The sequence below is a fragment of the Rhipicephalus microplus genome, chromosome 8 (assembly GCF_043290135.1).
Source record: "Rhipicephalus microplus isolate Deutch F79 chromosome 8, USDA_Rmic, whole genome shotgun sequence".
Lineage (NCBI taxonomy): Eukaryota > Metazoa > Arthropoda > Arachnida > Ixodida > Ixodidae > Rhipicephalus > Rhipicephalus microplus.
In genome coordinates this window covers 80886923-80900790 of record NC_134707.1, presented here as the reverse complement: position 1 = coordinate 80900790, position 13868 = coordinate 80886923, and the positions used below count along the sequence as shown (strand labels likewise).

General features: G+C 43.0%; 2 protein-coding genes across 4 annotated transcripts; one reads left to right on the top strand and one right to left on the bottom strand.

Moving 5' to 3' along the window:
• Positions 1–2595: 2595 nt before the first annotated feature.
• Positions 2596–8675, bottom strand: LOC142769196 (uncharacterized). The gene is made up of 8 exons (XM_075872206.1): positions 8488–8675; positions 6849–6961; positions 6448–6763; positions 5326–5462; positions 5031–5169; positions 4434–4508; positions 4169–4289; positions 2596–2753 (listed from the first exon to the last, which is right to left on the bottom strand). Exons 1-8 carry the CDS (start codon positions 8672–8674, stop codon positions 2714–2716), a joined length of 1128 nt encoding a protein of 375 aa, XP_075728321.1. The 5' UTR covers position 8675; the 3' UTR covers positions 2596–2713.
• Positions 8676–8766: 91 nt separating this feature from the next.
• Positions 8767–13868, top strand: LOC142769195 (uncharacterized). Of its 3 annotated transcripts, none has more exons than XM_075872204.1 (5): positions 8767–9241; positions 10056–10169; positions 10229–10378; positions 10643–10711; positions 11238–13868. In XM_075872204.1, exons 1-5 carry the CDS (start codon positions 9029–9031, stop codon positions 13416–13418), a joined length of 2727 nt encoding a protein of 908 aa, XP_075728319.1. In that variant the 5' UTR covers positions 8767–9028; the 3' UTR covers positions 13419–13868. The 3 variants fall into 3 exon arrangements, with proteins under 3 accessions (XP_075728319.1, XP_075728317.1, XP_075728320.1); XM_075872202.1 differs by having other exon boundaries at positions 11235–13868; XM_075872205.1 differs by lacking the exon at positions 11238–13868 and having other exon boundaries at positions 10643–10955.

Sequence of the window (13868 nt, the reverse complement as noted above, 5' to 3'; positions counted from 1 at the left end):
GCAGCGAGCTGATCCGCCCTCACGTTGCCTTGAATCTCACGGTGCCCTGGCACCCAGCACACTACAACATGTTGTTTGAGTGTGTATAGTGTGCATAAAATGGAGTAAAGTGAGACGAGGACTGGGTTTTTGTGTTTTTTAAGAGTGTGCAGAGCCGTTACTACACTGAGGGAGTCTGTATAAATTACTGCTTTTTGTATTTGTAATTGCTTGATGTGTTTAGCCGCCACAAGTATCGCGTAGGCTTCCGCTGTGAAGATACTTGTGTCTGGATGTAGAGGGCCAGCATCCGAAAAAGATGGGCCGACAGCAGCGTAGGACACAGAGGAGTTAGACTTGGAGGCATCTGTAAAGAACTCAGGACGTGTGTATTTGTGTTGAAGTTCCAGGAAGTATGTTCGGATATGGGCAATAGGCGCATGTTTTGTAACTTCAAGAAAGGACACATCACAGTCTATAGTCTGCCATTGCCACGGTGGCAGATATGCTACAGGAGCCATTAAACTATGTTCAAGTGAGACTCCAGTTTCCTCAGCTAGACTTTTCAGGCGAACTGAGAAGGGCTGCCTCATCGAAGGCCTGTTTTGAAACAGAATGGAGCTCGACAAATCAATAATAGTGGAGTATGAGGGGTGCTTCTTATCTGCTTTCACCTTAAGGAAATAAACAAAGGACATGTAAGTTCTCTGCAGATGAAGCGACCACTCATTCGACTCAACATAAAGGCTTTCTACGGGGCTGGTGCGAAAAGCACCCGTAGAAAGGCGGATGCCCAAATGGTGCACGGGGTCAAGCATCTTCAAGGCACTTGGAGTAGCAGACTGATAAACAACGGCCCCATACTCTAAGCGGGTGCGAATGAGGCTTCTATAGAGGTTCATGAGGCATTGCCTATCACTGCCCCAAGTAGTACGTGACAACACTTTTAAAACATTCATGGCTTTTAAACATTTTGTTTTTAGATACTTGATGTACGGCACGAAGGTCAACTTGTTGTCCAAGATTAGGCCTAAGAATTTATGCTCGGCTTTGACGGACAGACGTTGACGGTTCAGTTTAATGTCGAGTTCTGAGTGCATGCCTCTCTTTCGGGAGAACAAGACACACGTGCTTTTTTGTGGGTTCAGTCGGAATCCATTTTCCTCTGCCCATTTGGAGAGCTTGTTTAAACCTAACTGAACCTGCCGCTCACACAATGCCAGATTGCAAGACCTAAAGCCAAGCTGGACGTCATCGACATATGTGCAATAAAACATATTGCGAGGGATGGTCAAGCGCAAGGAATTCATTTTTATGAGAAAAAGTGTGCAGCTAAGTACACCACCTTGTGGCACGCCTGTTTCCTGAACAAATGTTTGGGATAGAACCGTGCCCACTCGGACACGGAAAGTCCGGTTTGACAGGTAACTTTTGATTATGTGAAACATTCTTCCGCGCACGCCAAGGTGGGAAAGGTCTCTTAGAATTCCGAAACCCAGTCAAAAAAAATCAATGGGTCCAATTGGACAAATACCAATTGCTACGAATTGGTTCTCGACCAATTGGAATTTCGCCACCAGTTGGGAGCGTACCAATTATATCCAATTGGTAGACCAGTTTACGTCCAATTGGTGAACCATTTGGACAGTGCCGGTGGCCAATTGGTTTTCCAATTATATTTAACTGGACGTAACCGAATCTTAATTGGTGCCCAGCTTTCTTTTCACTGCAACCAGTTAAAGCTAACTGGTGTCCAATTGGTCAACCAATTCTAGATAACTGGTGTCCACCTATTCAACCAGTCAATGTAAATTGGCGTCCAAATGGTTATCCAGTTAAAGCCAACTGGTTATCCAATAGAAGCTGATTGGCGCCCAATTGGTTAACCAGTTGAACACGTATGGTGATCCAGTTAAAGCCAACTGGTGCTCAACTGTTTAGCCAGTTGAACACATATGGTCATCCAATTAAAGATACTGGAGTGCAATTGGTCAACCAGTCAATGACAATTGGTGTTCAAATGGTTAACCAGTTGAAAACATGTGGTGATCCAGTTCATGCCAACTGGTGCCAACAGGTCATCCAATTGAAGCTGATTGGTGCGCCATTGGTCAGCCAGTCAAACACATAATGATCCAGTTAAAGCCAACCGGTTAACCAGCTCACGTGAATTGGTGTCCAACTGGTTAACCAGTTGAAAACGTATGGTCCCCCAGTTAGAGTGAACTGGCACCCAACAGGTCATCCAATAGAAGCTGACTGGTGCCCAAATGGTTAACCAGTTGAAAACATGTGGTGATCCAGTTCAAGCCAACTGGTGCCAACAGGTCATCCAATTGAAGCTGATTGGTGCGCCATTGGTCAGCCAGTTGAATGTACATGGTCATCCAGTTAGAGCTGGCTGGTGTGCAACTGGTCAACCATTTGAAGTGAACTTCTAGCTTGGTCTAGCTTGAACCTAACATTCTTCCATTACAAATTGGTGTTTGGCTGAAATACATGGGCAAAGAGCACACCAAATTGTTAAAGCAAAAATGTTCATCCTGACCAAAATGATCCGGTATGCTTGGTCGTGAGTGATGTGTATTGCACATGCATAAAATAAAAACCATAAAATGAAGGTACTTGATTTACAATAATTTATTACTTGTACAAGTATTGCAAAAGTTGACTGGAAAATGACTAGACCAAATTTGCAGGCACGGCTTACTCTTGACCTTGGAATTTGCTGGCCTTATTCACAGCTTTCCTGTGGCTTAAGGTTGTCCTTCTCCCTGAAAGTGTTGAAAAATACACAAGTGCATGAAAGTTACAAGTTCACATCGCTAATGTTACATATACACATGATGCAACGACATTGTGGTGCTTGAACCACACTACGACTTCAAGGCATGAGAGCTGGCCCTTTGCAACATTTTCAATGGTAGCCTGCTGCAGAACTATCCTTAGAAATGGACCTGTCAGAATATTAGGGATAGGTAATGACATTGCTTATTGCTGTAGGCAGAGTGTGTATCATATTTACGCAAATCTAGGCCAATAGTCTTTCTCAAACTCAAATACTGTCGGGTTGGTTTATATTTGAGTACTTAAAAAATTGTTACAGTTGAGTGATAGCAGTAATTGTTTCCACCAGCATAATAACCATGGATTGATCATGCCATCAAGGCTCATAAGCTTGTTGATTCAAGGTGCACCCCGCAACTCTAGGTGTGGCCAGTAGCATGCTGTACTGTGCAAAATATTTCACATTTTCATTTGGACGCACCGGCTGGCCATCGATTAAGACTTAAGCACATGTGGCGATGGCTGCAAATGTGATAGCAGCCACTGACAAACATGAGAGTGCAACGGATTGCCGACAGCCCTATTGCACTAGGCATTTTCGACTACCTGTTTAGCAGCATGTAAGGCACAGCGCCATTTAAACTTACTGCATACTGCTAATATGCAACAACCCAAATGCGTTGGTGCCATGGTGGAATAGCTAAAACCGCCTTAACTGCACAAAAAAGCATAGCCGCCACATTGGCCCAAAATGATGCACGCAACACCCGCTTATTGTCAGAAGTGAACGCTTACGCACAAGAAAATGTTACTGCACAGACACTGACATAGTAAACAAGCACGGAAAGGGGTCCCAGTGCAGTAATATTGTGACCATACATAGCAGGCTACACATTGTAGCAGGCGCCGGGTTTCAAGAGAACAGCACTGTTCAGCAGAGAATCATTGTACACACAAACACACACAGGAGAAAGCTGGACGAGTTGTCTGCTTTGCTGCCATATCAAACTATTTTGCAATCTCCTTTATGGCTCTATATATATATCTGGGTTCTACTGTATGTGTTTTGAGTTTTTTGCATACTGTAAACGTTTTCCTGCTGGGTCTACATTTGAGGTAACATTTTCTTTTCTTTTTTCTGGCTTCAAACCTTAGGGGGTCAGCCTAGAATTTGGGCCTGCTCAGATGTGAGTAAAGTGCTAACTTGATGTGCTAGGAGCTCAAGACTAGTTTTTACCACATGATCTCACACATACTTCACAGGTGTGAGTAAATGCACTGGCATGGCATTTAATCAGTATGATGCTTTGAACACTTTTTTTTACAAGGCTGCATGTCATTTAAAACTACATACAAGAACCTTCCTGAAATTCATCAAAACACATTTACAACTGCATCTCACCGTTTTGCCATCCTCTCAAGGTCTGCCAGCTTCTCCACCACAAAATGGTTTAGCTGCTTGAGTGCAGCAGGCACAAGGTTTTCAGGAATACCTTGGCGCTGCAGTCGCCGTCTGTAACAATCTAAAACAAAAGGTTCACAGGGCATCACTAACTGGCAAGAAGAAACAGTTCTTAAACAAAAATGGAGTCTATAAGAATATGGTCTGAGGCAGAATGAACAAAGACAGTCTACACCAAAATATCTTAAAAAGCATGGACACTTACCCCGCATCACTTCCACTTTCCAAGGCGTCAGTGGAGTTTTTGCAGGCCGATCCGGAAATCGTGGACACCGCTTTCCTGCAAGACACAAATGAACAGTGGTTAACTATAATACTGCTACTTCTAGTTCACAGCGCTAAAAAAAATTATGGCAGCTTCGCATTAGTGGTGCCAAGCCTGAAGAAACAGCGGAGCGGGGCAGCCTTCCTTGTTGCTCCTTTTAATTTCTCGGTTTCTTTCTTGCTCTTTCTTCCCTTCCTTTCTCTCTCTACTGATTACTTCCTCTATCTATGTCTCTCACTCTCTTCCTGTTTCTCTTTGTCTTGCTCTCTGCTTTTCTATCTCTTTCTCCGAGTCTAGTCTTTCGATCATTTTATGCCTTTACTCCTCTTAGTTCTCTTTCTTCCTCTCCCATGTTTGACATGCTCCACTCCGTCAAGCAGTTTTCATTTAACACTTGCACCTGCTGAACTTGCATTGGGGATTGGCCAATTCCTGTGGCACATACCCACCTAGGAATTTCTTTGCCTTGAACAGAATAAGGCTAGCCTAAAGAGCTTTGTCGTTATAAAAAAAAAAATCTATAGAACAGCAACATACCTTGCAAAGAGCGGTTTTTCAGCTGCTCCTTTGGCCAAATTCCAAGAAGCAGGTCTTTCACAAAAAGAGAATCCTTTTGATGGCCCTGGATGTGACTCCACGCACAAGAATTTATTCGAAGGCCACTGCCAATGTCCACCTGCATCAGAGGAATGTATTGCAAAAAAAAAATCATAACAACCATCTGAAAAAGCAGCATTTACAGTTAAGCAAGCACAAAAAAAATTTCACCTACAACGACAACTGTATGCAAAACTAAAAATTCCTGAAGCTGCCCTTTAGATATGCACATTACCGTGGCATTCTCTTTTCTTGGGCAATCATCTGGTGGCGGTGTTGTCTCCCTTGGAATCACATCCATGTCAATATCTATGAGCTCCATCCTTGAGTGCTCCGGTTTGCTCTTAATTGAGCACGCAGCTCTACTGTTGCCTGCACCATCAACATGAAGCGAGGCTCACTACAAACAGCAGAACTCAAGTCACTTTAAGAAGACAGCATTGTCAGCAATCAACATTCAAAACATATGAGTTTCAATATCAAGGCTCTCACCCAAAATATAGCTACATCAAAGAAATTGTACCAAATGCAAGTATTGTATTAACTTGAGTTTTTTTCTTTTTTTTTTTTTTTTGTAACTAACAATTTGAGAATGCACCTCATATTAGATGTGAAACCAGGCTACACATAAAACAGCAATTTTATTATTTTGTTTCAAAGCACCTTCAAAGAGCATTCTAAGTGACAATGGACGTGTTGGATCTATGCAATGTTTTGCACATGCAACCACTGCCTGGTAAAACATGAAGAAAATGCAAAAGGATTTGCTTAACAATAAAACAATAAACTGTCCAAAGATATTCGAAAATCATAGGCAGTGGCATCAAGGCGTAAATGAGCATATAGTTGTTGGGTGATGAAGAAGTGCGACAAATTCTTTCATGCTCCGCTGACTTGAAAAGCCTTTTGTGGTCCTATGCAAGGTCGTCACCACTGGTCAGAAGAGAAGCTCTCCAACATAGGATGGCGAGCTCATGTTATAACTGCAATACCCTATATTTTTTTGTAATTTTCTTAAATAAGCAAACTCGCTCCTTATCGTAAGAATGTGTAAACATGGTAGTATGCACAAACATCACTTCGTTCGATTTTGTGGTTTGAAATTGTAAGGAATAGCTTTAAATTTAAGGAAGCCCATAATTCCCCCCCCCTGAAATTTCAGTTTGGCATGTGTATAAACGCGCATACAAATGCATGCATAAACATACATAAAGCATAGCTGAGTGCCCCCTCCCCCCCAAACCTGAAAAAAAAAAAAAAAAATGTGTGACCATGCTACTGGCATACAAATTACAAATAAGTCTACGTACATAGCAGCCACAGAAGCCACAAAACTACGAAAAGCCGAATTCCATACCTTTGCCTTCATCTAAGGCTGTCAGAATTTTTTCCTGCAGCCTCACATTAAGCCGCCTCAGCTCCATGGCCTCCTTTTCTAATGTGTTATTCTTGTTTTGGAGCTGCTCTATTTTTTTGCTCTTTCTATCCATCAGTTGTTCAAGCCTCTGTAGCTTGTTCTTGAGCTCACTGACTAGGCTGCCCCTATCGTCATAGGTCTCCCTCTTTTTTTGTTTCTTTGTAGCTGTTTCCTCCTTTCGGCAGATGTCATCCTTTTTTCTCTTCAGCATGTCCAAGAGCTCCTGTTTTGGGCCAGAGGGCTTTTTCACGGGACGCTGTACACAAACAAAAAAATGTCTTATGAGGCTGTTTAAGTTGTGCAATGCATAAAGAATGATATGGCACTGCATAAACAAGTACCTCTGGCTGGACATCATCTTCATCCTCACTTCCGCCGTCAGGTGAATAAGCCATTTTTTCAAACCTAGGCCTCTGCCGGCTTCCTCCCTCCCCCTCCAAGTCGTCTTCAGATTCTGGAAAATATTGAGGTCGTACACATTGAAAAATGTTACGAGGAAATAATTTCATTATGAGCCATGGATGTGCGACTAGGCTGCACTGCAAGTATAAAGAAAAACACAGAAGAGTGACAACAGATTAAGTGGGAAGGAATATTATGCTAAGTGTACACTTAAATAAGCCTTCTACTTATATGAAAGGATCCTTGAAATTTCCGGTAGTCTTTGTTTCAATATTAAAAAAGTTCATGCTCTATATGCATGTAAGCCTTAAACAGAAGCAGGGAGAATATATATGTGCGTAGTATCACAACCATAAAACATGTGCTCATTAACTGTCTTTGCATAAGACTACTGTATATACTGTATAACTGAGCTCTAGATGTTTGCGTATATGCATTTGTGTAAGGAGAGGTCAAATACGCAATATATACATATATATATACACGCAAATCCTGGTTCCTTTTTTTTTTTTATTTCGGGGAGGGGGGATCTGACTGCTATGGTGAAGATAATGAATTAATGATTATTGCATGAACACAGATGATCAAAAATAATTATTTTATTTGACCTACATAATAGTTGAATGCACTTATGGAAGGGCGCCGCTATGAAGACTACTACAAAGAACGCAGTTTTACAGACTGAGCGCAAGCATCAACTAGCCTTATTATTCACTACGCATGAAAATAAGACCACTTGACGGTTGCACTCGTTCTGTTAAACTCTGTCCTGTGTTCTTTGTAGTCTGTTCTTTGTAGTCTATGCTTGTTTCTGGTGTATCACTGACTGATCAATAAATTCTCTTGCTGTCACAGCCTGAATTTAATTTATGAAATTACCTGCCACAAACATGTAGTATCACCTAGTTTGCGGGAACGAGTCCAGAGGTGGCTTCTCTGGGTTCTCCACACAGTGTGGAACAATGTCTTCATTCTAGCGCCTGCGCAATTTTTCAACTCCACTTAATACGAACAATTTTATAGTCCCATTCGAGTTCGAATTAACGAGCTTTTACTGTATTCTGAAAACATAAAGGCAGCTGGGAAGGACTCAACAAGTTTGCCACGTGCCGTACGCTGGAAGCTTCGCAGACAATAGCGTCAAAAGTTGGAGGAGAGGGGTCTATGATCTGGATCAGTGCATACATTTTAAGGAATATTATCGAGTTGTGCTGTACCGCATGAAGAATAGAAAGAAAGGCGATCCCTTAGATATCCATCTCACTTAGCAACAAGTTTTAGGCATATTAATTGCATTTGCAAGAGCGCAAAAGACAGTTGAGTATATATAGTAATTTTTATACACTAGCTTCATTAGGCCTATTTATAAATAACGGAAGTTGCAAGACTATATTTGAACTACGCTCATTTCAAGACAAAATTATGTTTCATTAATCAAATTATACCTGCCGACCGACCGCACGCACCGGATAGCATCAACGATAGGCATATGCGCACCGCGGAACACAAAAATGCACTTAATGTTGAACTTGACAAGGCAAAATAAATGTGTGCCAGGGTCGCAAACGAAGAGCTTACCTCCCAAAGCTAGGATCCGAGCCCGGTAGTAATCAGAGGTCCCGTCCGGATCGGTCCACTTTACAGAATAGAAGAACTTGGACTTGAAGTCCTTCGCGTGCTCTGGTTTGAAGTTTTCGATGTCGCCAACATCCACAATCGCAAGTTTCCGATCGTCTTCGTAACGTACTTTAGCGTGCGTGATCATTCTGCAGTACACTGTGCCGTTAGTGCACGAAAAAAACACAAAGAGGATACGCAGCCGAATGATCACTTCGCAGGATCGCACGCAAATCTGCGGCCAGCGGTCAGACTGCCGTTGCACGTGCTGAATGTAAACGTACGCGCGAGCCGCGAGCTCGTACTTCAAGCCGACTGGCAGATACAGGTTTCCACGTAAACACATCGTGCTACATAGACGCATATGACTTCAATATTAATATGTCCATTTTATTTAGGTTTTATGAGTATATATTGGTTTACCAGATGTACAGATATTACAGTAATAAATGAAATATTGAAATACGAAACTGGACATCTTTTGTGACGCTGACCAGTCAGGATGTGCCATGGTTGCCGTTGTGCTGAAGTGGTGTTCGGTTGTGCGCTCAACAACAATCTGAGGAGCATCCACACGTGCACCAACAAATCGTCTAATGCGGTCATAATGTATCAACTTCCAAAGAGAAAGAAGAGAGGCCCATATAAACGATATATCAACCATGGATCGGACTTTGTGCTACCGAGAAGTACTGAGAGGGGTTGCCAACAGCGTGTAAGTTTACCTTTGTTTTTGTTCTAACGCCTTCAATTGGCGCTGGTGTTCAAGACTCACACGAGACTGCATGTCTTGGTTCGCATAACACGCCTAGCGTATTAACAACAGTTTGTGTGGGCGAACAACCTGCGTTTGTCCGCACATGTAGTTGCCGAGGGTGAACGTAAATATTGACGGCAGATATCGCTCGCTTGGCGGTACCGAACCACGCTGTAAATTACTGTTTAGTGAACAACTGGTAGTGAGCAAACTGGTATTGCTGCGACATTTGAGTACAAATAAAGCGGCTGTGAATGGCAGCCGCTATTTGAGCGGGTCATTGTAACCGATTTTAACATTGACTTAAAATTTTTTTTAACAAATCTCTAATAGGGCATTGAAAGCAGTTGTAGCAGTTCAGTACATTGCATCTGTTAGAACATTTAAAGCGGACTTTTCTGTCTGAATTCACGGCTTACGTAAAATGGTAACAATGTTCGCAGGAGTTTTGCGAATATCTTGCCTACAGGTTAGTTATATTTTACATTAATGCGTAATTAATCGATTTTGCGTGCCTTGGGTTTGTTATTAGCAAAATTGTGATGTCACTTGTCATTGCTGAGTCAGTCATTGAGTTAAGTTTTTGTCTAAGTAAACCCAATATTATTATTAGCATTGGGTTTAAATGCAACAAACCCAATGAGAACTGATGCTGTCATTCTCAAAAACAAACAAAAACCTTTCTCTATTACGATACATTAGATAGGAGCTTACACAGTAAAGCTTCGACTTAAGGCGTGCACATATGTCTAAGATACTTCTTCGCATTCAGGAGGTGCCTATGGACACATCCTCGTCTGATGATGAAGCAGCAGGACAAGCTTCAGTCTCGACAGATATAAATGGCATACTTCGAACTGATACGTTGAGTAGTGAGGATGAACAGGTGAGGTAGTATGTTCGAGACGTTAAGTGCATTTTTATTAATAAGCTGTTTTCTTGCAGGAAACTTCAAGCGATGCTTGTAGCACAGCAGCCTCCAGGGTGACATCTGCTCCGGTCAGTCCCACTACTCCAGAACTGCAAGCAACCAATGATAGGCCACAGCATGCCAACCCGATGGTTTCCCATGACACATTGCTAAATGATGAAGAGGTATGCACACATATCTATATTTATGTGGGTATTTTTTTGTATAACAGAAGTGGTTGTTCGGAGTATTTAGTAATATGCGGTGACATCGCAGAGGCATGACAGCACTTGTGCCTGTTGTGTCTCCATATGTGGTGTCATTGCAGATTTTGCACTAAAAATCGAACATGGCTTTGTCACACGTCGAGGTGGTGCCGATCTCTGACGAGTTCCCTTTTCTCTTGGTTTCATCGTTTTTGTGTTTTCTCTGCTCTATTTGTTTTGCAGCTGTCCATGTCTGATGAGGATGGTTCAGAGCAACATGATCCTGGAGAGCTGCCTTCAGAAGATGACATGGTAGGTCCATCGGAAGTTGCAAAAATTACACAAACATGGCTGATGTCATTAACTGCTGGGGGATCACTTAGCTTGTTTAGGCATTGGAAATGCAGAATTTATGAACGGTAAGAGCTCACTGAAAACGAAGACACAATGAAGGCTCACACACACACAGCGCTATGTTTGTGAAAGCAGTGCAGGGAGGGGGATGACAAGGGGGCAAGAACATGTGCCCCTTTATCATTGTGCATCATGACCTTGAGCACCTTCTTGTTTTTCTTCAAATGCGTGGCTTACTGTCAGTGTAATCACAAGTGCACGGAGGGAGGGGGGTACATGGCGGCATCCCGCGGCGGCCACGGTAACTATATGCAGCAAATCAGCCAACCGTCATGGACGTGGGTATGTGGCACAGAAATTGGGATATATGGCATCATTTGTCGAGAAAAGAGGGATCGATTTCTAGCTGACTTGGATAATTAATTGTGAAGTCTCAGTCGAGTGCTGCCATTTTGAACAATTATTTCTTTTCTCCTTTCAGCAGCAAATGCCTAACAGTCCCACGGGGCCGAGTCATGGTGGCAAGTCGCAGTTTGGAGAGTTATTTACTGATGTTATCACTGAAAGAGTGGTTTTGTCCAGAGGTGACATTCTCCTCATGGTGCTGAAGCACGCTGTGAAAAATAATTTGTCATTCACTGGGCTGACCAGCATGTTGGACCTTATTAACAGAATTTTCGAACATCCAATATTGCCTGATTCACGGTACCAGCTCTCCAAACTTTTGAGCAAAACTGGCACAACCATGACATATTATTGTTTTTGCCCCAAATGCTTCACACATATAGAAAATGCTGAAACAAATGCCTCTTTTCAGTGCATACAGTGTGGGCACAGAACGAGTGTTTCCAGTCTATCTGATATGCCTTTTTTTGTGACTCTTGATGTGGAATCACAGTTGCAAAGATTGTTGAAAGACTGTGCACTCCTTGACCTAACAAAGCCACTTCACCATGATGGCTCACTGGGTGATCTATGTGATGGTGAAATGTACCACAAATTCGCAGCTTCAACACAGCAGTGTGGGCCCAGAATCACCTTCACCCTAAATGCCGATGGCACACCGCTGTTCAAATCAAGTGGCACGTCCATTTGGCCTATTCAGTTAATTGTTAATGAGATCCCAGCTGAACAGAGAATGTCAAAACTCGTCCTTGCGGCATTGTGGTTTTGGAAGGAGAAACCAAATATGGAGCTTTTTCAGAACACATTTGTAAAGGAAATGAGCCACCTCAGTGAAAATGGCTTTGTGTTGGAGCGGAAGGGTCAACTGCAGACATACAAAGCTTATTGCATTTGTTGTGCAGTTGACTCTGTTGCCAGGGCACCTATGCAAGGTGTCACACAATTTAATGGTTATTTCGGATGTAACTGGTGTCTGCAGAAAGGTGAACGAGCTGGTGGTTCTACTAAGTACCCTGTTCAACCATTGAACCCCACTGAGCGCACTGAAAGCCAGATGGTCGAAGATATGATGACTGCAGTTAGGGAAGGTGTGACTGTTAATGGTGTTAAAACAGCATCTCCGTTGATCGGCCTGCCCTATTTTAATATCGTATCAGGCTTTGTCCCTGACTACATGCACTGTATTTTACTCGGTGTAGCACGGCAGTTTTTAGACTTGTGGTTTGAGTCATCAGGTTATGCCTACTCCCTCAGTCGCAAGCAAAACATGGTCGATGAGAGGCTTTTGGCTATCAGGCCACCGAGAGACGTGAAAAGATTGCCGCGAGCAACAAAAGAGCGGAGATGGTGGAAAGCTAAAGAGCTGGAGAATTGGATACTATATTACAGCATCCCAGTGCTCCATGGTATTCTGGAGAGAAGATACCTTGAGCATTGGGCATGCTTGGTGGAAGCTTTACATATTATGCTGCAGCGCAGTATCGAAACTGCTGAAGTTAACAGAGCAGAGAAACTCTTGTTAGAGTTTCATGTGCGCTCAGAAATGCTTTTTGGAAAAGCTTTCATGACATATAACATGCACCAGCTGACACATATTGTCAAGAGTATCCACGACTGGGGACCCCTGTGGGCACATTCCGCATTTCCATTTGAATCGGGAAATGGGAGCCTCAAAGAGGCCATCAAAGCTGCAAATGGAATTCCACACCAGCTGTGTAGAGTTCTGCAGATTGAAAACACTGTAATGGAGCTGCAGGATCTGACTGCCAGCCCTAGCGTGGTGCTGTATTGCAATTCTTTTGATGCCAAGGTCACTCACAAAAGCAAAAGCAGCAGTGATGGCACCCGTTTTTTTGGAAGTGGTTCTTGTATTCCACCAGCCTGTTCATCACCTGAGCAAGAAATTCTGCCACCCTCTGTAAAGTACAGAAGAATGATGGTAAACGGTTCAATCCTGACAGACTGCTTGTACGCGTCAAAGAAAAAGACTAATACTTCAGTTGTTCAACTCTTGGATGGATCATTTGCCATTATTGAAAAGATCATTTCAAGTGGTGATAACACATGCATATGTGTCTGGAAACTTCGGTGCCGACCAGTAAAGTATGACTTGGTGACCGTTAACCATGTGCACAAAGTGTTATTCAAACAGTCTCCTACAGTAATTATTCAGCCTCTAGAAATAAGAAGTGTTAGTGTATTAATCAATGTGGAAAATGTTTCATATGTATGTGCACCTCCCAGCACTCTTTCTCTGTAGTCTTCTTCGACAATTCTATGTTCCCTAATTCATCATCATCATCATCATCATTGATTGATATTTGGGGTTCAACGTCCCAAAACCACCATATGATTATGAGACGCCGTAGTGGAGGGCTCCGGAAATTTCGACCACCTGGGGTTCTTGAACGTGCACCCAAATCTGAGCACACGGGCCTACAGCATTTTCGCCTCCATCGAAAATGCAGCCGCCGCAGCCGGGATTTGATCCCGCGACCTGCGGGTCAGCAGCTGAGTACCTTAGTCACTAGACCACCGCGGCGGGGCATCATCATCATTCTCAGCCTGTGTTAGTCCACTGCAGGTTGAAGGCCTCTCCCAATGATCTCCAGTTTACCATATCCTGTGCGAGCTAATTCCATTTTATTCCTGGGAACCTCCGAATTATGTCGCTCTGTCTAACTCCCTGCCTTCCCCAACTGTGTTGACC